At 42.1% G+C, this 21,665-nt stretch overlaps 1 protein-coding gene across 1 annotated transcript in view; it reads left to right on the top strand.

The window, feature by feature from the left end:
• The first annotated feature begins 7,887 nt into the window (after positions 1–7,887).
• PPP4R3A (protein phosphatase 4 regulatory subunit 3A) overlaps positions 7,888–21,665 on the top strand; it is a 42,075-nt gene continuing 28,297 nt past the window's right edge. Inside the window, exons 1-2 of the mRNA XM_035539519.2 lie at positions 7,888–8,446; positions 16,177–16,232. Coding sequence (XP_035395412.1) covers positions 8,305–8,446; positions 16,177–16,232 — 198 coding nt within the window. The 5' untranslated portion in view covers positions 7,888–8,304. The remainder of the gene's footprint in view (positions 8,447–16,176; positions 16,233–21,665) is intronic.

Here is a 21,665-nt window from a genome sequence, read left to right as displayed (position 1 = left end):
TTTCAAATGTTTTCTGTTTCAGGTTTATGTTGATAGTGCTCTGGTCCTTTTGGGGCAATATTTTATTAGTGTACCAGAAGTTGTATCAATAGGGATCGTTATCTTTGCAGCATTCCTGAGACAATTTTACAGTGAAAACACATATAACAAAGAAATATAAATTCAGTAGGAACAACAAATTATCGTCCTTACAAACTTCAAATACTGCAACCTAGTTGGAGAAGCTGTGCTTTCAAACTAAGTACAGGAAGATACCCAAAAGAGAAATTATTTCTTTCCCTGCATGTATATTGAACCTCTTACGGATGCTTTATGATATTTTAAAACCAGTTCCTGATTTGTTAATGATATATTACTAATCTTCCGAGGGTTTTATGTACGTAACTTTTCCATTACTACTGAGTTATTATTTTCAAGTTGTTTTTGAAATCTCCAGTAGGCATGTGCTTAGAAGATTTTTTATGCAGAAGATTTCAAAAAATGTAAAGAATTCTCTTCGCACCTTAACTGTTTCTAGTCAGTACTAAACACAAGGTAGTAAATAGCTGGGACTGACATATAGTCTTACAGATTTTCTTATGATTATTATCTCAGCTTCAGTCACCAACTTAAACTATAAAATCTCATAAGTAAATCCTGCCTGAATATTGTAGTTTCTAAAATAGTGGTAAGCTGTAGTGATGATTAATGAAATGGTGTGCACTTCTAATTACACTGGTTACATCCATGCTGTCTTTAGTAGCAATGTCCAAGCACACAACTGAATTCCTAGTCCTATTGGCACGTATCAGGCAGCCACCCTACAGAGGCATAGGGCCCTGCAGCCTGTATAACTGCATTCACGCTACACTTCAACAGTCACACACTGGGGTACAAAAGCTGCCACAGCCCCTTTGCATCTCGCTGCTACAGACCTGACTAGCATGCACACCATTCCCGACCTCCTTCCTGCTGCCCAGCGGCTGGTAATCCCCACATGCCAGTAATGCCTTTGCCCCTTAGTCACAGAAAGTCTCGGACTAAGAGTTCTGCTTTGAGGCTGCCCATACCTTCTGCAAAGAGCCTGACAGTAGGTGGGTACGTTGGGCTCGTATGTTTGATTTCAGCATCCACATCACCTTGCAGCAACGCGTTCCATCACTTCCTCCAGTGAGGTATGAAGACCTCCTTTTGCTTGTTTTGAACATGCTTGTTTTGCTTGCTTTAACATTCCTATTTTGACCAGCTAGACTTCTTGCTCTTCAGGTCTTGTATCGGAGAAGACATTAAACACCTGACCCTTGCCTTTCTTCATGCCTTTCAAGAAGTTACAGAAGTCTACCACTTCCTAACTCTGGCATGATGAGAAAGGAGCCAATGTGTACAGAAAATCAGGGGACTATGCTGGGAATGTGCAATCAGGAGAACTTCAGTGTGACTACTGAGGCATGCCAAAACAATTTGGGTTGTTATTTCTAGGTTACAATATAAGCAAAAGTTCAATTTTTGCATTTTGTCTAATTAACTCCACTTTTAGCTAGAGCAGAGGTGCAATGCGAAGGCAGTGTGCATTTCCTGCCCTAAATGCCAGTCTCTGTTACCACAGAGCTCATCCACAGACTACAGAGCCTGGGTGTCAGGTTCTCACCCCAGCTTGGTAGCTTCATATGCAAAATGGAAGATGCTAGAGCAGACTTAGATGATGGGTAAAGCAACCTTCCTGGTAACTGAATGTGCTCCCAGTCTGCCTGCTGTTCACATTACCCTGTTGCAACTTCTACAAGAATCATTCTTGCTCTGTGCAAGTCTTGAATTATTTGCATTTTAAGGCCATCATTGTCACGAACACTGATGTGACTCATAACTTTTTTTTTTAAAAAAAAAAGCTCACATTTGAGTTGCCGTCAATATAATGGTTGATTCTAAAACGCCCCGTTCAAAAAGCTCAACTCAATTTCCTCCTTTTTTTTCTGAACGTTTTTTTTCACGTTTCTGACATTTTATTACTTTTATGTGCAGAAGTATGGTTAGCTCCACCAGATTTTGTCCAAGAAACTGAGCATAAATTTACACTGGTCAAGTCCAGTCATCTCAGATGACTATAGTAATTGAAGTGTCAGCCTACTGAGACTCCATGTGTGTGTCTGGATGAGTGTTGATCTGTACACAACCATGTGCCTCGGTCTCTCTCTGGCTCTGACCGTATCCCTTCTCCGCTCCTTTCTCCCTTTTTGCTCCAAATCCACCTATGTATTTCTTAGGTACATAAACTAGAAAAAACTTTTACTGTTTCTGCTCCCATTCCAGGATGAGCCTAAGGTAATGAGGAAGTAATTTTAATAAGAGAGTATTTCATTAGTAATTTTTTTCAGGTAATTAGGTAAATACATAATAGGAAAACGGGTCTAGATTTTTCTCTGCTGGATTTCTGTTGGACTTTCAAAGCTTCTTGGAAACAAATTTGTGACGTGGATCTCATATTTCTGCTTCTCTATACATCATTTTCTCAAAAGACCACAACTGTTGAGCCTAAGAGAAGCCTATTGTAGTCTGAGTTACAGATAAAGCACTGGAAATCTTGTAAAAAAAAAAAAAAAAAGGACGGGGTGTGAGGGGGAGACACAGAATACGTGGGAGCCAAAGTGAGGATTAGGAAGTCTGCCATATGAAAAAGAAAAAAATGAAAAGTGTGCCATAACAGCTTACTAATGAAATTTAGAAAAACAGCCAACAGGCACAAGAATAAACATAAAAATAGAACAATGCACTGCATAGGAACAGCTATCATAATTCAGATGTCTCAGAGTTCCCCCCTCTGAAAAAGGGGAATTTTCTCTATCAGATGAATAAATGACCCAGACATGCCCTCCGCATCTAACAGCTTCAGCAGTGCTTTGAAATTATTCAGTCTTTGATGATGAGGCCTACATATTTAGATAAAGTGTAGCATTTCCAGAGAGGCATGCAGGAATTCAAAACAAATACAGCCTTCGCATGACTGTGCAGTTGCACAGAATTCTTAAAAGGAAGCTCTGCTTGCAAGAACCAGGGCCTTTCCAGCACTGTGAAAACTGAGATGTCAGTAGGGGTTGAAAGAGACGAGACAACATTTCTGTTGAGGGGATTCATATGCACATGCTGTAGGAGGAAGAGTCACTTATTTAATTGCTGACATACACAGGTTCAGGTTTGTGGTTCAGGCACAAAAACAGGGCTACTGCTTCTAGGGGATCTGCGACAGGATGTGAAAACTGAGCAGCGGCATCCGAGACATGATTCATACAGCGCGCTGCAAAACAGTGCGTACTGCAGGAATCCGAGATGTTGAAGTGAGGTAGTCCTGGATCTGCGAAGAAATAGTTATTGAGAGTGGTCCTTTCTATTCCTTCCCAGTTTCTTTCAAATCTTTTAACAGTGAGGACACCAGAATTACAGAACACGGCATTAAAGCTAGTGTTAGTCTTGATGTTATGTTCTTGCACAGCTTGCTAGCTTACAATATACTAGAAAAGTACTAGATCTTAGAGACATGGAGTGATGTAAGTTCTTGTTGGGTTGCTTGTTCACTGTGCAGCCTAGCATCTTCCAGAGATGCCTTTGTATTTGTACCTGAAGGTGTGATCTTGTATTTGTACCTGAATTTAGAAAACCATTTAGAAAGTGAAAATCAGAGCACAACCAAGATATGCCTAACTGACCATGGCTCATCCATCAGCAAATCAATCAATACTGTTTCCAGCTCAGAGTTTTAAGGTAAAGTGTCACTGTCTTCCTTAAAAATGCAGTGATGACGGTGAGGTGCTTCATGAGCTCACAGATGTTTGTAAAGCTAGACAGGAGCAGCTGCCTGTAATGTTCCCAGCTGTCCCAAACTAAGCTATTCTTCATCAACTTCTCAACTTCTCCATCAGAGCCTTCAGTAGATGAGCTTGTTTCTGACCACACTGTCCTCTACAGTATTTACAACTCTTCCAGGCTCTGTGTCACAGTTTTTGTTCAAAGAGATTTTACGTTGACTTTCTAATTGTTGCTATAAACCCTAAATAACATCAGTTCTACTCTTGGTTTCTGCACAGCCATTTACAATCATCTCCACTGACCGGTAATTCTTTTTGAGCCATGCCTGTCACTACACATCTGACCCATGCAGTGTGAGTTTTCTTGATAGAATAGTGTCAGCTTCCCAGAAAAATATCTGAGAACTATCCAAGTATATTATACCTGGACCATTACCCTCAAGAGCAACTTTGTAATTTAACAAGAAATAAAACAAATTTGACAAGTCCTTTTTCAATAAAGCCACATCAGCTGCTACTGTTATATTCCCATCTCGTAATTCCTTGTTACATCCTGTATCAGCATTTAGTGTCTGATTCATGTCAGATAAATCGATCCATTACTCACTTGTCGGAGTTGAATACTTATAGTCAGTTTTCATGTCTTGCAGAATTTCTGCACTAATTAGAGCTTTATTAAAAATTAATATGGATTCATACTTCCTGAGATCCTATATGCAAACCCTTTTAGGACTCTCAAATTCAAGTTCTTTAGGACTCACATACTTTAAAATGTTTCTAAGAAAAGTTGTTCAGTGCCCTTCTTAATAATGACAAGACAGTGATCTTTGTATAATATAAATAATCACACATTTTTTCAACTATAGAATAAATTTATTATCTGAATCTATCTAGATATATTGGCCTACAATACTGTTAAGATTTAGAAAACTTGAGCTGCTCCTAAAACTGTCAACCAGGCTTGATGTTCTCATCCATTTTTCTACACTTTATAACTTGTAATTATTGCTGTCTTTTTTCTACTTGTACATCTTTATTTCAAACTGCTGTGTTCAGTTCCCCACAAAGCTAGAAATGCATTTTGCTGAATCTCCCTTCTTTCTTGATGACAATATCCTGACTTAAATGACTCAACTTCTTCTTTACTCCCCCTGCTTTTATACAGTTTTTCTATGTAATTTGTCTTCTTGCTCAGTCATTCATTTTCTGCAGATTTTTGGGGAACAAGCCACAATGTATGCCTTGGGAACAAGACATAGTCAGTGTCTGTGTGTGTTTATCTAAATAGTCAGGCAAGCCTAACTTTCACACTAGTAATTGTTTTATCTTTACCAAAAGAAAGTCTGTTGTTACTTTCTCTAATAGGATTTTTTTCTGTGTGGTGGTGGTGTGAGAAAATCATTAGCTATGATTTTTAGGAACTCTAATAATGCTTTATTGCATCACTTCAAGTTATATGTCTGATCTGAAGTTCCTCATAATAACAATGCAATTTTCATTGCCAAAATTACAAGCAGGTGTCAAAAGTAATCTTGTTCTTCTTCAAGCCCTCACTACTAAATCCCTCTTAGGCTTATTCCTTTGTGTATTTATCCATATGCATTTACTTTTCTATAGATAGGAGAAGTTTAAAACTGTATTAAATCTTCCATTTCCTCATGTATTATTCAATTCCTGGTGAGCCAAGGCCCCTGCCAGGACAAGGTCCTGGAGCCTGGGGAGCCTGACCTTTCTGCTCAGTTCCTGGCCTCTCACCATCCCCGAAGATATTTCCTTCTGGACACAATTCTTCAAACCTCTGGAACTGGAGAAGAGAAGGAATTGAGATGTAACCTGACACACTTTCGCCTTATAAATCATGACCTTAAGAAAAACAATCCATGAGTCTTTTTCTTTTGCATCTGCTTTCCAGAATGGGAAGATGCCCTCAAAGCCCAGCCTTTCTTCTGGAATCATTGGGGTGGAAACATTTGGAGAAAATGTAACCCCTTGGCAAAAATAATGAGAGTTTGGTTAAAATCTGACAAGTGGGCACTATAGTTGAACTAGGCATTATTTAGACCGGCATGAAAACAATACAAGGACAATTAAAAGAAGCTAACCCAAATTCTTCATAAAGCAAACTATGCAAACTGAAGTCTGATGAAACTTGTTTGTAATTTGTTGGAGAAAAACAACCAAACAAAAACAAAAGAGGAGAATCACAACCGCAGCAAACAGCAGTCTATGTTTAATCTGGTGGCCACCAGAGGGTACAATTTGTAAATTGTGTGTGAGTCCCACGGAGGTTTCTTAAAGCAAGACCAGTGGTTTTGGATGTCCCAAGAACGGCCCTGAGGGTGCGCCTGGGGGGCTCTGGCACAGCCCCTGCCCAGGGGCACACCCCCGGGGGGCGAGTGCCTTGCTGACAGCTTCCCTTCGCCAGGGCCCCCGACCCCAGCTCCCACACAGCAGGACCTTTCCAAAACAGTAACTGTGTCAGCCAACGGCACCATCCCCAGAGCACCTGGACACAACCTGCCTCCAGCCACGCTGTGAGCCTCTGACCAATGTTCCTGAAGGCGTATATATTCCCAACCAGCCCTTATCCTTAACCTAAAACCTAAAACCTTTTATGCCTAAAAGCAAACCCAAATGGCACAATGTCTGTGCACGTCAGGAAACGGGATGAATTCCTTCTGATGGAGCAAGGGGAATGGCAGGTGGAGGAAGGACGGCGGTGCTGACGGCAGGTTTCCTCACAGCACACAATTAGTTCTGGGGTGAGAGTTTGTAACCTGCTCTCGGCTCAAACCAGCCCCCCTACAACTCACCCTGGTAAGCAAACACCAACCAGTTTGGAAAATAAATCTGCCTCGTTAGTGGGTAAACTGCAGCGAGCTCCCATCCATCCAGCGCACCCAGACCATGCTCTGCAACGGGCTCTCTAATGCAGTGCTGCGTCTGTGGGGTCCGAAACGCGCTGGTGTTTGTGCATACTTTGGGTTGTGACGCATCCTTCCCGGGGAAATCTGTCAGACATATGCTCGGGCGCTGGCAGCAGCGGCAGGAGCAGAGGCTCGACAGCTTCTGTTTGTTATTGCAATTGTTAGAGCCTATCTCTGGCGGTGGAGGTCCAACAGCCGCCGAGTTAACTCCTGGCTCACTCGGATGTAGGGGAGCCAGCGATGCCAGATGGGAAAAAAAAAAAAAAAAAAAAAAGGAAAAAAAAATTTAAAAAGGAAAAACTTGAAAAAATCAGGAATTAATAAAAGCTTTTTCGGGAGGCGGGCTCCGGGGGCGTTCAGCAGCACAAAGATGCCCCGACGCGAGGTCGTGACGGGACGAAGGCGGCAGGTAAGGGGACGACACCGCGGCGTCCCCTGCGGCGGGACCCGGGGCCGCGGGTTTTTCCACGCGTGCACACACACACACACACACACACAGGCGGCACCCACGGCTGGGCCGGGCCCACGCGTGTCAGGGCGCGATCCCGGCGGGGCGGTGCCGGGCGCGGTGCGGTGGGGCTGAGGGACACGCGTGGGGCTGTGGGGCTGTGAGACACGCGTGGGCCACCCCCCTCCCGGCCGGGCGCGGAGCCGTTTGTGCCGCGGCCCCTTTAAGAGGCGGCGGGCGGCCCGTGCCGCCGCTGGCTGGGAGACCCCGCGCCTGCCGTGAGAGGTGAAAGCAAGATGGCGGCCGCGCCGTGACTGAGGCGGGGACGGAGGCGCTGGGAGCCGGGCTGGAAGGGCCGCGCCGCGCCGCTACCGCTGCTCGTTCCCTCGGCGGGGCAGCGCCGAGCACCTCGCTGCCGGCCGGGCCGCCGGGAGCAGCCACGCCGCGGGGAGCGCGGAGGAGCCGGGACCGAGCCGCCGCCGCTGCAGCTGCACCGGGAGGAGGAGGAGGAGGAAGAGGAGGAGGAGGAGGAAGAAGGAGAACATGGCGGCGGAGTCGGGCCGGGAGTGAAGCCGCCGCCCGCGCCGGGAGCCCATGGGGGAGCCGGGGCTGTGAGCGCGCCCGCCCGCTTCACCCCGCCGCCGGCCCGGCAGCGCCCGCAGGCCGCGGGCAGAGCCGCGCCGGGCAGGAGGGCGGCTCCGCGGCGCCCCGCGCTGACGGCCGGACCCACGGAGTGACCGGCAGGCGGGCGGCCAGCGAGGGGCTGCGGGCCTGGGCGGCCGCCGCACAATAGAGCCGAGCTCCGCGCCCAGCCGCCCCGCAGCGCCCGGGCCTCCGGGCCTCCTCCGGGGCCCCCCCCTCGGCCGCCGCCTCCTGCCCGCCTTTTGTGCGGCCGTGCCCGGGCAGCTCCTCGCGGCGCCTCGCCCCCCGCCAGCCCTGCGCCCGCCGGCCCCGCCGAGGATGAGGATCCCGTCGGAGCGCTGAAAGGGAGCGAGAGGAGCTCGCGTGGCGTGCCCGTGCCCGTGAGGGGCTCCTGCCGCCGCCGCCGCCTTCCTGCCCGATCCCCTCGGCCCAGGGGGGCCCGGCCCCCCGGCAGCCACCTGCGCCTCCAGCCCGTGCGAGCCTGAGGGGTGGCTGCGGTGCGGGCGGCAGGATGACTGACACCCGGCGGAGGGTGAAGGTGTACACGCTGAATGAGGACCGCCAGTGGGATGACCGAGGCACGGGGCATGTGTCCTCTTGCTACGTGGAGAGGCTGAAGGGCATGTCCCTGCTAGTCAGGGCGGAGAGTGATGGTAAGTGTGGGTCTGTAGGTAGGCTCTTGCCTCATCCTACCCAGAAAGGGGATTGGGATTAGCTTTGTGCGTTTCTTGCCTTAATGTTGTGCTGTGTAATTCGGATGTAGTTCCTAAAGGTGAGTAGGCACCGGACATAGTTCGTTCTCATTAGGCCGAGTGGAAGAAATGGAAGCTTGCCATCGAGTGCAGATGTAGTAGGCACTTGGTTCATAGTGAACGTGCAGTGTTTCATCCAGAGTACAACCAGGTCTCGTATGGCATTGCACACCCAGTGATCCATCTCTAGATACCAAGTGTACGCCTGTCTCAGAACTGGTTGTTGTGATGTATCTGTCTTTAGATGTTTCTGGAAATGAGCCCCTCATTAGAAAAGGTGCTCAAAACTTAGATCATAGTTTTTACAGTAAATGTGTAAAAGGTCAATGGATGGTTAATATCCATTTTTTTCACTCACTTTTGCTCTCTGTCTCTCCTTTCCCCCCAGAATTAGGCAGGCCATGCTAACAACTATCAACAGTTATCAAAGTGCAGTTGTAGTAGAAAAGACAATGGACGGAATGGCATTTTCAGATTTTTATTTTTTTTAATGAAATACTACTGCTCAGTTCTTCAGCAGTTCTAGGTCTCCTGTAAGTAAAATTAAAATGATGCATTATCAATTACCCTCACATTCTCTGACAAAATTTACTACAGGTTAAGTAGTAGTATCTACTCCTGTAGTTACATGTTTGGACTAGTCTTGTTTATTGGTTGAGTGAGTTTATGACTGCTGTGATCAGAATAGATTTTAAATTGTATTTCTTGCAATATCTAACATACTATTTTGCTAGTAATGTTGTTAGTGTATGCCTTGGTACATCATTAAATGTGTAGGTACTGTATCTTGTGAATAGTCCATCGAGTTATGGCTTCTGACTGTCAACAGACATCTTATTTTTCTTTCTTTGTCTTTTCCATTGTAGAAACTAGGATGAAAAGCAACTTGAGAATCATTAATTCTCACTGTTTGAAAAAGTTCTGACAAACTACCATAATCTCTACAGCAAACAGATCATAAGCTGACACAGAGGAACCAAGCTTGCGTTTAAGTAGGATTTTGATATTTGAGCTTCTGATTAAGCATGAATCTCAGGGTTTTTTAGTTTCTTAATTATACTTGAAAAACTTTAAATTGATACTTGATTTTATTTATTTCTTTCATGCTGAGGAAGCTGCCTTCTTAGTTTGGCCAGCTTTCCAGTGTAACAGAAAACACTCAAACTGGAAATGGATTTTGTATAATTTGAACATGAATGAGCGAGGTAAAAAGAAAATTACTACTTAACTTCTGGCTCATCTTATGTTGCTGTGTATTTTGTTGTAGATACAATCCTTGCTGTCCACACTGCTGCTATGCTGAGGAGCCTCTGTTAGCAAATGTTTAAAAACTGTCACGTGTTACACACTAATCATTTTCCTGATTTTTTTTTTTTGTTGTTCTTGGAAAAGAAAGCAAAAGAAATGCAGTTCACAGCCTTCTTGTGAAGAAATGGTCCATTCAAACTAAAATCCCTTTATTGGCTTTCAGTGGGCTATGTGCGCCTAAGACCGAGTTGAACCTGGTTAGGGTGGCTGTTGCCAGCTTATTTGTTTTAAGTGAACAGCTGTAAGATGGAAAATACAAGTTGGCATAAACGATCCCAAACCAAGCATGAAGTCATTACTTTGTGTAGCATAGCTAAGGTACTCTCACCAGAGCAGAGTGTGCGCACACTTACGAACTGCAGCTAGCGCACAGAAATACATTTAACAGGACGAACACTTCAGGCTTCTCTCAAATAACATACATACTCTTCAAGAGTAGTAAATAATGTACAGAGATTAAGTTCTTAATTCAGTAGGTAGTATCAGCCCTGCCTGGGTAAATGCACACACTATTAATAGGCTAGGTTTTTTTCTTAACTTGCTTGTTGTTTAAACGCCTCATAAAATGTGATTTATGTTTGTTTACTGTATCAGTTCTGTCTGGATTAATTTTGAAAGCAAAGGCAGTCAGTTCTTAAAAGTGAGCAAACAGTTTAGGAGAAGGCGTTGCCAGAACCTAAAACACGTGGCTTTAGGTACTGTGCAATTTCTGTGTTCCCTCACATGTTGTTTTGTTGGTTTTTTTAAGTAAATGAAGTTGTGACTTTGGGTTTTGAGTTATCAAGAACATGCAAGTGCTAGGAACCTGACCCATATACCAGTTGCCTCCATGGTTCCATTTTGTTCTTGTATTGTCTCTGTCAGCTCCTCCTCTTTCCACAATGAAACTTCTTCCTTCCTCCTTTTATAAACCAGCTTTTCCTAGCGTTTGAACTGAGATTCATCCTGTGCACATTGGCTCCTTCTCACTGACTTACTCCAGGAAGCTGGCTGAAAACCTCGGGATCCGACTGAAGTCAAGAGCTGCGTTTCCTGAGTGGGGGCTGTTAGCAGCAGTTCCCTCCCTGCCTTGGAAATGCCCTCTCCTGTTCAAGGGCCGGGTCAGTTCCTCCCAGAGCAGCGGCGCTGAGTGCCTTGGCCTTCCTGTGCAGGCCAGCACAGAGCGCGGCCTTTCTGTGATGCAGCTGTGAGTTGCTGCAGCTCCGTGGCTGCCTTACAAACCGTTGAGACTTTATGGCAGGGTCAGGGTGTTTAGATAAGGGAGCTGGAATCATTATGGCAAGTCCAAGGTAAGCTATCACACTGAACTGGAGCAATAAACAGACTGCACTCTTACTCAGTTCTTATCTACAGGGGTGTTTGCTGTTGTTGTTTTTAACACAGGCTTAAAAGAGAAGAATTTTGAGCAGATGAGTGACTTGTATTACTGAGATGTCTTTAGTGCTCCCAGGCAGTAAACGTTGGGAGTCATTGCAGGCAATTTGGAGTGATCTGTTATCATAGAGAAGTATTTTTAGCTGTTTTCAGATCAGATGGATTATGCTTTGAAAAGGAGGGACTTGCCTTTTTTTTTCCCCACTTAATATTTTTTTCTTTAGACCTTGAAAAGTTTCTATTAATGTGATGCCTAGCTGTAGTGTGTTCTACTTGTTGAAGTGCAGTACTGCAATAGTGATTTAATCTTTTATTTACAAATGGTCAACTTCCATGTGAATTTCTGTGTAATCAGAAGCATGGATTTCTTACCAGTTTCTCACATGGTATTTTAGACTGCTGTGGCCTGTCTAGGTCTTAAAATGTCTGTGTGCTTCTAGATCCTGCCTGGTTTCAGATCACTTTTTGTTTTTGTTCTGAGCCCAGATGACTGAAGTGACCCTTAAAATGAATGTTCCTGTTCAACTAACTTAGGATACTTCAAAGCCTTACACTTTTAAGAAATACTTACCAGTGCTGTCACCAAGCTCTTTGACAAGGCAGAATGACCTCCTCTTCTGGAGGCCATGTTGCCCAGCCATCTTTTAGGTACTGTCTAGTTACTTTCCTTTTTCACAGACTCAAGGGCTTAAATTTTATTTATTATTACTAAGGAAAGCAACACAGAAGTTGCTAATATTTGGCTAGGAATGTCTTACACCTTTTCTGGCTGTTTCTTTTTTTTTTTTCTTATTCTTTTTCTTATTAACTTTTTAAAAAGTGAAGGTAGTTCATATTAAGAAATAAATTTTGGTTCCTCCCTACCCACACCTGCAAGTGACATCTAGTAGAGAAGATAGATATTAGTGTTTATTCCTAGAAGGGTGATTTGAACAGTTACGAAATTAAATTGTAAAAGATCTCTTTCGAGATTCTTTAAGCTTTTAGGGAAGCACGTACTTAGCTTAATGCACTCCAGTCGCCTTTTGTTTACAAATAAGATCTTACTTCCATTTTAGATGAAACTGTTAATATCAGAAATCTTGTTTCTCTTCCTTCTTTCCCCCACCTCCAGTGTTTGGGTTTTGCCCTTCAGAAATGTGCTAGACTGAGCTCTCTGTTGAGAGTGCAGAGCGTGTTCTCGGACCTCTGTTTGACCTGTTTCCAAGGTTTCTGTGGACTGCTGTGTTGTGATTCAGCAGCAATAGAACTGATTACAGAACTTAAACCTCTGCTTCTTAAAAAAAAAAAAAAAATGAAAAAAAAATGAAAATTTCATTTAAACATAAGGAATTTTGATTTTTGGGGAAAATGAGTGACACTACCTCTTCTCCTTTTGAAGCTGGAGCCACATAAGTTTTGTGGGAGAAGAGCTGTATTTTTTTTATTTTTTTTACCAGCAGGTCTCCTCCATATGCATATATGTAAACAATCCTGCAGATTTCTTGTTTAAGAGTACTGAACTGGGACATCTGATGTTCTCTAAATATCTTCTAAAATAGCGGTGTATATCTGTATGTAATCGCTGTTGAGCAAGCCTTTCCCTGTGCACACATTCCTTTCACATCACAGGATGAGGGTGTTATACTAACAACAACAACAAACCAGCTCTGCTATATTGCATTATTGTGGCAAATAACAGAATTCTGCAAATCAATGTTTTCTCCTTTATGGGTGGTTTCACTTGTTACATTCTGGCACTAATATTTTGCAGTTACCTTTACAAATTTGTTCAAGGCTGTAATCTAGAAAATAAGTAGATCTGCATTTTTTTTTTTAATATTACTTATATTTAAGCGAATTTTCAGGTAGTAACTTAGAATAGTCATTGGGAAATGGAAGTGAAGTTTTGTTGGTGTATTTTTATGAAGCAGACTGGGTAGTCTTAATATATTCTAGGGTAGTAGCAAGAGAAAAATACCTATATGGAAAGTAATTGTTTGTGACAAGTGAAAGAGTAAGCATCTTGATTGGTATTTAGAAATCAATACAGATATTGACTTTGAGAGGAGAGGAACTTTATTTGCGGTATATTAAATTTCTGTAACCTTTTTCTGAAAGAACACGTTTGTGTTACAGGCATCTGTTACTGTTGCCTGGTTCCCCAAAGCAAGTAAGGGAGACCTAGGACAGCTTCCTACAGGGGAAGGGCATGATCCTGTAAAACCTTCTGTATGAAAATAAACAGCTCAACTAACTACTAGAATAGTCACTGGTGGTTTGTGGTTTTTTGTTTTAGTTGAACCCTTTCTGGGGGGCTAAATTGTACAAAGGGAGCATCAGAGTGCCCAGAAGGATGGATTCGGGGCTGTTACGGGTTGGAGAGCACAGTTTGTGCTTCAGCACACTTCTGTTTCTGAATTCATATTTTTCTTGTTACTGTCCTTAGTGGTGAGGAATAAGTTGAATGGTGTGGGAATGAGAAGCTAGTCAAGCCTTATAAGGCTCGATTTGTCTTTCCTACAAGTGTCAGGTTTAGCAGGGAAGAAACGCTCTTTTGTGGTAAGTGTAGTGAAAAGTTCATTCTCTTGTGTCTGCTTCTAGCTTGGAAGATGAACTGTCTGTTTTGAGATGTCTTCAAGATTTTTTTTAATAGCATTTTGTCAAACATCAAATTCAATTGATGTACGACTTTCTGATAATTTCTGGATTTCACCATCTGTAGATTTGTGTTCAGAAGCTTAAAATATAATGTGAAAATTACCAATTGCTTTTAATTCTTAAAAGGTTCCCATTCATATTTGCTGCTATTAGTTATTTCTAGACAGTACAGACTTTGTAGAAGATAGCCAACCAACTCAATAGGACCGGCTAGCATTCTAAAACTTCATATAGTTGAAGATGTGATTTTGAAACTGAAAGTAAGCCTGAAGTGAAACACTGCTTATACGTGATCATTGTAACAGAAAAGGGGGTGCGGTTTCTGCTATTCACTCCGCAAGCCTGAAATTCAAAACTTGAAACTGTGGCCTACGTACCACAGTGTATTGTATTCATTGCTAAAGTTCACCTTTGAAGTTTTTCTTCTCTGTCTTCCTCTATAGTTTGTGATTTTTCAGTAATTATGCTGTCACTTTTCAGCTCTGTCACCACAGCAGTTTACTTGCTTAAGTGGTCTAGGTTTAAAAAAGGAAAAGCTCTGAAAAAGAGGTGGTATATCTGCATCATTTGTTTGTTTGTTTGTTTTCCTGTGAGGGCCATTTAACTCAGTTTTGTTGTTGGGTTGTATCTGAGTTTGTAAGCAGCTCTTACTGTAAGAGCGGTGTGAGGCAGGATGATAGCTTCTGGAGTCAACTTCATTACTGAAAGCTGCTGCTTGTAGAAAAAAGCCTTAGAAATTAGGAGGAAGCAGCCATCGCAGGTAAGTTAGTAAATAAATGTGAGCATTACAGCTCTACACGGCAAGCTAATGAATATCAAAATCCTTGTGGAGACTTCCAAATTAATGAAACAACAACCTTTCTTATTCTACAGGCAGAACTGTTCAGATACTTGTTATTCTGTAATGGTACACTATTCTTGCAGCGAGTGGAGTTCTGTGGTCTCATTCTTCAGTCTCTCTTCCCTCACCTCCCCCAGCCTAAAATCTTCTGTTAGCAGCCTTTCTTGAGGAAAAGTGTGTGGTTTTATTGTAAATATAACTTGATTGAGTATAGTGACTCTTGGTAAGCAAGCATCGGTTTAGAGTATTCTTAATGTGGATTTTATGAATTGAAACATTCTGCAGATAGTGAAAACTAGTTAGTCATAGTTTGTTCGTGTTGTAAGCAGGCTGATTCTACTGTGACATTTGGAAATACCATTTTCAACTCCAAGTATGTTTGTCAGATCCAAGTAATTTGTTTGCTTGTCATGCCTTCAAATTCTCAGGCTTCTGTATTTGAGGTGGTTGAAGCATTCTGTTTAGATTTTGTGAGACTGCTTAAGACTGCCTTGAAATTTGGCAAATGTTCTAGTAACATAAAACTGCCTTAGAACTGTAGTTAGGAAACTAAGAAGTTGAAAGTTTGGACTTCTCTTACAGAATAAATCTAAACAGGTAAGCAAAGGGAAAAGCCCATGTTAAAGGGGTGCTTGCAGCATTATGCTTTAATTACAGACAGCGCAAAGTTAATCTGTCAGTACATTTTCATGTATGTTGAGTGAAGCTCTGCAGATGCCTGACTTGAAGCCGTGGTTGTCAGAGCCCCTCATGTGCTGGCACTTGCGTAGCTGAGCAGTGAGGTGGATGAGGGATGTGGTCTGCCCACAAATAAAAGCAGTTCTAATGATTGTTTTCAACTAGATCAGCCCTCCGAGCTGTCTAAATGTGATGTGTGTTAACACTAATGCTTATGCAGAAGGAGGGGCAAGACAACACAGGATGGCAATAGAAGTGCTGGACTGTCTTAAATCAGTATAAGCTGCTGCCAAACCGTTGTTCCCAAGTTTACTCTGTGTAAAGTTCTTTGGTACAAGCAGTCATGGTTGCTGCAGTATTAGTTTTTGAATGTGCATTCTGGCAAACTTACCTAAAACTGGTGTTTTAACAAAACTTTAAGAACAAATACCACATGGTTAGCAAAACTTGTGTGAAACAAATTGTAGGTGCTCCACAGAATACAATTATGGCAGTAATGATTTTTTTTTTTTTGAGAGAGAAATTCTCTCAAAAAAAATTCGGTTGAAATGTCATCTCAGAATAAGGTTAAAAACCCAGTCCCCAAAATGCTCTTGCATGTTCTGTGTTATGTGAACCATATCTTTGAGGGAAAAATGTTACAAAGCTGTAGAATGTGGGTTAAATCTACACATTGTTGGGATGGAAGGTATAAGTACCTACTTGAGGAAAGAACGAAAACTCAAGAACAGAAAACTCAAGATAGACATTTTAGTATGCGCATAAATAAATGGAACTTTTTTTCTTCTAGGCTCTCTTCTTTTGGAGTCCAAAATTAACCCGAATACTGCGTACCAGAAGCAACAGGTAAACATGCTGTTTTTCTTCACTTTTAAAGGCATTTTTTTTAACTTCAGAAATCGTCATTTTTTTCATCTACTGCAAATTATATTGTATGTTCTTGTACCAGAAATAGGAGGCAAAGTAGTTCTCAGCATTTTTGTCTTTCGTAAGACACCTGTGATTTCTTTGCATTTCTTGTAAGGTTAATTACCGTGCTTGTGCACTTGCACACACACATACACAAATGCTGCAGGTGAGACAGGCAAAACACAGTTGGGAAAGTCACCAATTAGCTGAGGTTCCTAAGGATTATAGTATCTGAAGCCTAATACCATCTGGCTTTTTTTCCTCTTTGTATTTCAGATACTACAACTTCTAATGTCTCCTCTTTTAAGAGAAGACTAGAAGACTTTAAAACTATATATATACACCTTTATTTGGCTGTTACTTGGATGATGTATGTGGGTTACTACTGCTTCAAAGCATTCCACATACAAAAAAGCCACTTCTCAGCTCTAGTCTGTACCTTGCTTCAATTACTTAAGCCGTACGTTGTCAGGCCCGCAAAGAATGGTATTGAGATGGGTGAGGAGAAGCGGATTGTGGCTCTTGCACTTTGCTTACTGTGCTTGATGAATGCTGAGAAGTACTCCTAGAGGCTAAGAAAAAAAAGCTGAATCAGATTGTATGTTACTGCTTGTCCAGTCATCTCGGACTTGCTAAAATCCTGTCAGGTGCACTTGATGTAGTAAAGTATTAGAGCTGTGAGGAATGTTTTACTACAAGCATAGATTTACTTCAGTTTTACTCACGGGCAGTTGCAGTGATTCTGTGGCTGCAGCTGTTTGCAGGACTGCATGTTGAATGGAATGCACAGAACTGGGCTAGTTTAAAAACATCCTTTCTTGGAAATATTTGAGTTTAGTCTGTATCTGCCCCTTGATATAATTCAGCATGCACTGTATAAACAGTCAGTACTGAACAGCTGATAAAGGCAGTGTGGTGTGGAGAATCAACTGCAGGGAGTAAGAAAGGACAAGACCAGCAAAAATGCTAAGCAAACTAGCTCTTAGTTGTAATCCTCACTAGCTTGAGGTCCTGTTTCCGTGATACAGTAACTCCAGCTTTAGGACTCCTAAAATAATGAGTATTTCACATCTCTGGCATAAAGCGCTGATCTAGTGTAAACTTGCTTTGCTGGTTCAAATCTGTTTAAAGAGCGTTGAGGGGCTAGCTCTGTGTCAACAGCCTTTCTGCCAGATCAAGCATGAAGCATTCTTAAAGTAAGCATAAAATTGTCCGGTCAGTGCAAACTAGCCCACGTGCCTACGGGTATAACACCAATGCATACTTGGGCTCACTGCTGCTCGGGGTCAAGTGTGTATTGTAATCTAGCACTGCACAAATCTGATACCGGTGATTGTGTACAGAAGACATGGTTAGAAAATAAAAGTATTAAACGTGAATCTGTCCTATTAGACCAGCACTGTATGTTTTCCTTGCTGGAAAAGGAAAAGTGCCATTCTTAAAGCTTTCAAGTGCTGCATAGACAACTTTATATTTGCAGGTGAATTGTTCATGTTCTCTAAGCAATGCAGTGTCTACTTTAGACTGAAAGTAGGGCTCTACTCTGAGCCTTAGAAATACCAGATTTTTCTTGGTGCATGTAATAATCCTGCTTTGCAGCAGGTTATCTTCCAAGTGAGACCTACTTACCCTTTACCTCAGTAAGAGCCAAGTTCAGAATTTAAACTGGATTTCATATAGGCGAAGGTTGGAGCTTCACTGCTGAAGGGAAGAGCTGCTTCTTTCCAGCTGTGCTTGTCAGAAGTCTGAACTGCCTAGGCTCACTAAAACAAAAGAAAATCAGCTCTGGTACTGCAGACCCCTCTTCAAAACCAGGTGTCTCTCTACGTCAGCAAAAGTTTCAAGCCAGCTCACCCAAGATCCGTTTGTGGAACTGGGCTATAGAAGAATTCAGAGTTTGTGGTTGTCAGTTGCTCTCTGGGAATTTCAAGAAAATACCGTAGAAATGTAATACTTGAAACTTCCAAGTAACTTTTCAGTGTGCTATTCTTACCAGACTTCTACCTCAAAGTTTTATTGTGAGGTGAAACTTCCATTCCCTTTTAAAGGGGAATATAGCACTGCTGAAACTCTTCTTACTGTGCCATAGTGCATGTGGCACTTCAATATTTAATGGAAAAAGTGAATGAGTTCTAACTTTCATCTAGGCTGACATGAAGTTTGTAAGAAGAAACAATTTTTATTGAACTAACTAATCAGATTTGTGGTTGGAAGGAACGAGAAATGTCTAATAGCAACTTCCCCAACAGCTTATCTACGGCAATTGTTCTGGGTTTTTCAGCAAGCATATAAATACCTTTCTGATGAACAGGGAAGTTCTTCTGCCGGTGAAAGTACCGTCTATCTCTTCTGCAGTACTATTGCCAGTGTGAAACAGTGTCTCATTAATTAAAGATATTACCAGCTATGCACTCTCAGGGTGTATGCATGTATGTTTTAGTGGTGACTGTCCTAGCTCAGATCCTCATTTGTAAAAATAATAGTACAAAGACCTGAGTACAAGCTTGCATTGCTCCCTCTAGTCTCTTGTCAAGTAAAATATCCACAGAGACTAAAAATGAAGAAAAACACCTTGTGAATCTGAACTTCCAGGCAAACGTTGTCAATTTGTCGTCTTCAGATTTATTTTTTTTAAGGGTTGAAAGCAATGCTTGCTTTATGTTTTGGATTATTCAGGTCTCTGTGTGTAAATGTTGTTAGATGACTGTCCCCTCCTTTCCTTTGGAGAAGAAGAATACTTGGCAGATCTTGAGACCTGATCCAGGGCTCATTTTTCACAAATCAACGTTGTCAGCCTAGTCCCCAGTCTGCAGGCTTACATCAAGAGGCTTAATCTAGTCCCTCAAAGTGTTAACCACATGGGCAGTCCTTTAACTACCTTTTCACCAGTCACATAAATTAATATAGCCTTTCTGTCACCATGATGAGTCACTTTCTATTCAAGAAGATAGGTCTATGTATCTGCTGTAATGCAGAATTGATATCCGTGGAAGCTGCTGCATGCTCTCAACCGTGTACTCCCTGGCAAACTCATCCGTACTTCTATTAGAAGGAAGGAGTCTCTATGAGGAAAATAAAGCTAGTAAGAAAACTTGAGAAACTAGTATCCTGTGGCTAAGAAAAGGGACAAATATTCCTTATGTAAAGGTAATATCTGTAGGCAGAACACTTTCTTTTTTGGGGGGGAAAAGTAGGCAAAATGTTCATCAGTACAGCCACTTGGCCTTCTGACTTGTGCTCTTATTTAGAGCTATAAGTTAAGTTTTATTGGTATTCTTATTTTAAAAAGTTATAATAATGGTAGTATAATGTAGGTATGGAATATACTGGACTTAATTACAGGTAAGTAGCATACATCTTAAAAGCAAATTCTTTTTAGTAAGTGGAATTTAATTACACTATGTGGTGCCTGGACCTTGTGTAGAATATCTAGTTTTCTTCTGTTGTTTTACATTTACTAGTGTGTGTGTGTGTCTATGTGGAAGATAACTTAATTGTAATGTCCTGGTAAAGTCTATTTACACACTTCAATCCATGCTCTGATTTTTTCTGTTTATGCTGTTTTTTCATTTTTAAAGGCATTAAAGTGACGTAATTCAGGGATGCTACTGATGGAGGTGCTGTTCTTACACGAGTGATCCTTACTCAAAAAAATGGACAGTTGCAGTTGTATTTTAGGACACTACGCATCTTCCTATGCAACCTTAAAGGAGAAATAAATGCTTGAGTTTATCTAGGGAGAAAGCTGATGTGGGTGTGAACTCAGGAATACACTTTTCAGTATACATTGACAGTGCTTCAGCAGTGTATCAGTGAAGACTTAGATCCTCAGCTCATCGCTCTTAGTGATGAAGTACGTGCTACATCCCTTCTTTGTTTCAGGCACAAAAAGACTTGAGTTGCTCACAGCTTACATCTATGAAGTCTTGCCTCTGCACTACAAACTTCAGTGTCTTGTGTCCTTTGCTTTAGCAATCCCTCTTTCAGTTATTCACAAGAATGCAAAACTTAAATTCACTCAGAGTACTGTGCTCTAGCTAAGTAACTTGAAAGTGTCTGTCCTTCAATGAAGGAGATCAAACCTGTTAATAACAAAGCTAAATTTCAGAAAGATCCCAAAAGGCATTGGCAGAATGCTTAGAGAATATGAACTTCCTACACTTGCTGTCAGGAACAAGTGAACGAAGGGTGAAACTATTTCAATAAAATTTATGCCTACTGCAGCTCAGGTAGTGAGGAAGTGTGTGTTTTTGTGGGGTGGGAAGGAAAGAAAGAGGAGTGTGACTACTGTCAATTTTGGAATGTGTTGGTTAATGTAAGTAGATGATCAAACACTCCTTTACCCTGACACGTGTTTTCCTGTGAAATATGTTTTTCTGCCGTTTCTGCATATGGCCACTAGGCCAGTGAGACAAGGTTCTGTTATGGAAATAATAAACTGATTTTATTCCACGTGATGCATGGAGATGCAGCTGTCAGATGGCTAACTGAGAAAGTCAAGTGTGGCTGTTAGGGTGTCACAGAAGCTACCAGGAAACGTTCTGCCAGAAGACTGAACATGTCCTTGATGTGCTATTCCAGTTTAGGGGATAAATTATCACATCCAGATATCCAGGATCTACGTAAACAAATGCACATAGCCAGTTTCAGAATTAGCTTCACATTACATTAACGGGATGGGGTTTTTTAACCTGAAGATTCTGCATCCTACCTCAATAATGGTACATGTTTAACTTGGCAAAGCTGGGTAGTGCCAGCAGTTTATTTCCTAAGCAGAAAGCTGGGAGCTGTACATTTGACTTTATGTAGTTTGCTAACAGGACTCTAAAAGACAGTTTGAGATGCCCAGGGAACAGGCTGTAAATATAAACAGTGTCAGTGCTTATCAGAGAAGCAGGCTGGCACTCCGGCAGTCCCAGAGCGGCAGAAACACCCTTACTCAGCTGAACTTTCAGTGGGGCCCAGGAAAGTGCCACAGGCCTAACTCACCTGAGGGCTGGTAGGAAGGGATTCAGTCACTCTTAAGGAAAACAAGAAAGAGTTTATACGATAGACTATCCAATTTGGGGGATCACTGATGCTTCTTGAGAGTAGCTCCAATCTCACAGGGATGAGTCGTAGATGCATAAGAATTCACTTTTGTTTTAGAAATATTTTCAGTGTTGACAATAAATAACTGCAGAGAAGGCTAGTATTCTCCATGGTTGTGACCACTCTAGTGAGAGAGCACTGTCAAACAGTAATAGTTGTCTTGACTTCTGTCACGTTAGAAAAGAAATCTGATATCAGTCTTAGAGCAGAAGCAAATCCTGAGTTACTAGTTACTCATTAATTCTTCTTTATGAAATCCCAGGGCTTGCCTTGGAGAAT

The sequence above is a fragment of the Cygnus atratus genome, chromosome 5, assembly GCF_013377495.2.
Source record: "Cygnus atratus isolate AKBS03 ecotype Queensland, Australia chromosome 5, CAtr_DNAZoo_HiC_assembly, whole genome shotgun sequence".
NCBI classification, from domain to species: domain Eukaryota; kingdom Metazoa; phylum Chordata; class Aves; order Anseriformes; family Anatidae; genus Cygnus; species Cygnus atratus.
This window is presented reverse-complemented; position numbering and strand designations above follow the sequence as displayed.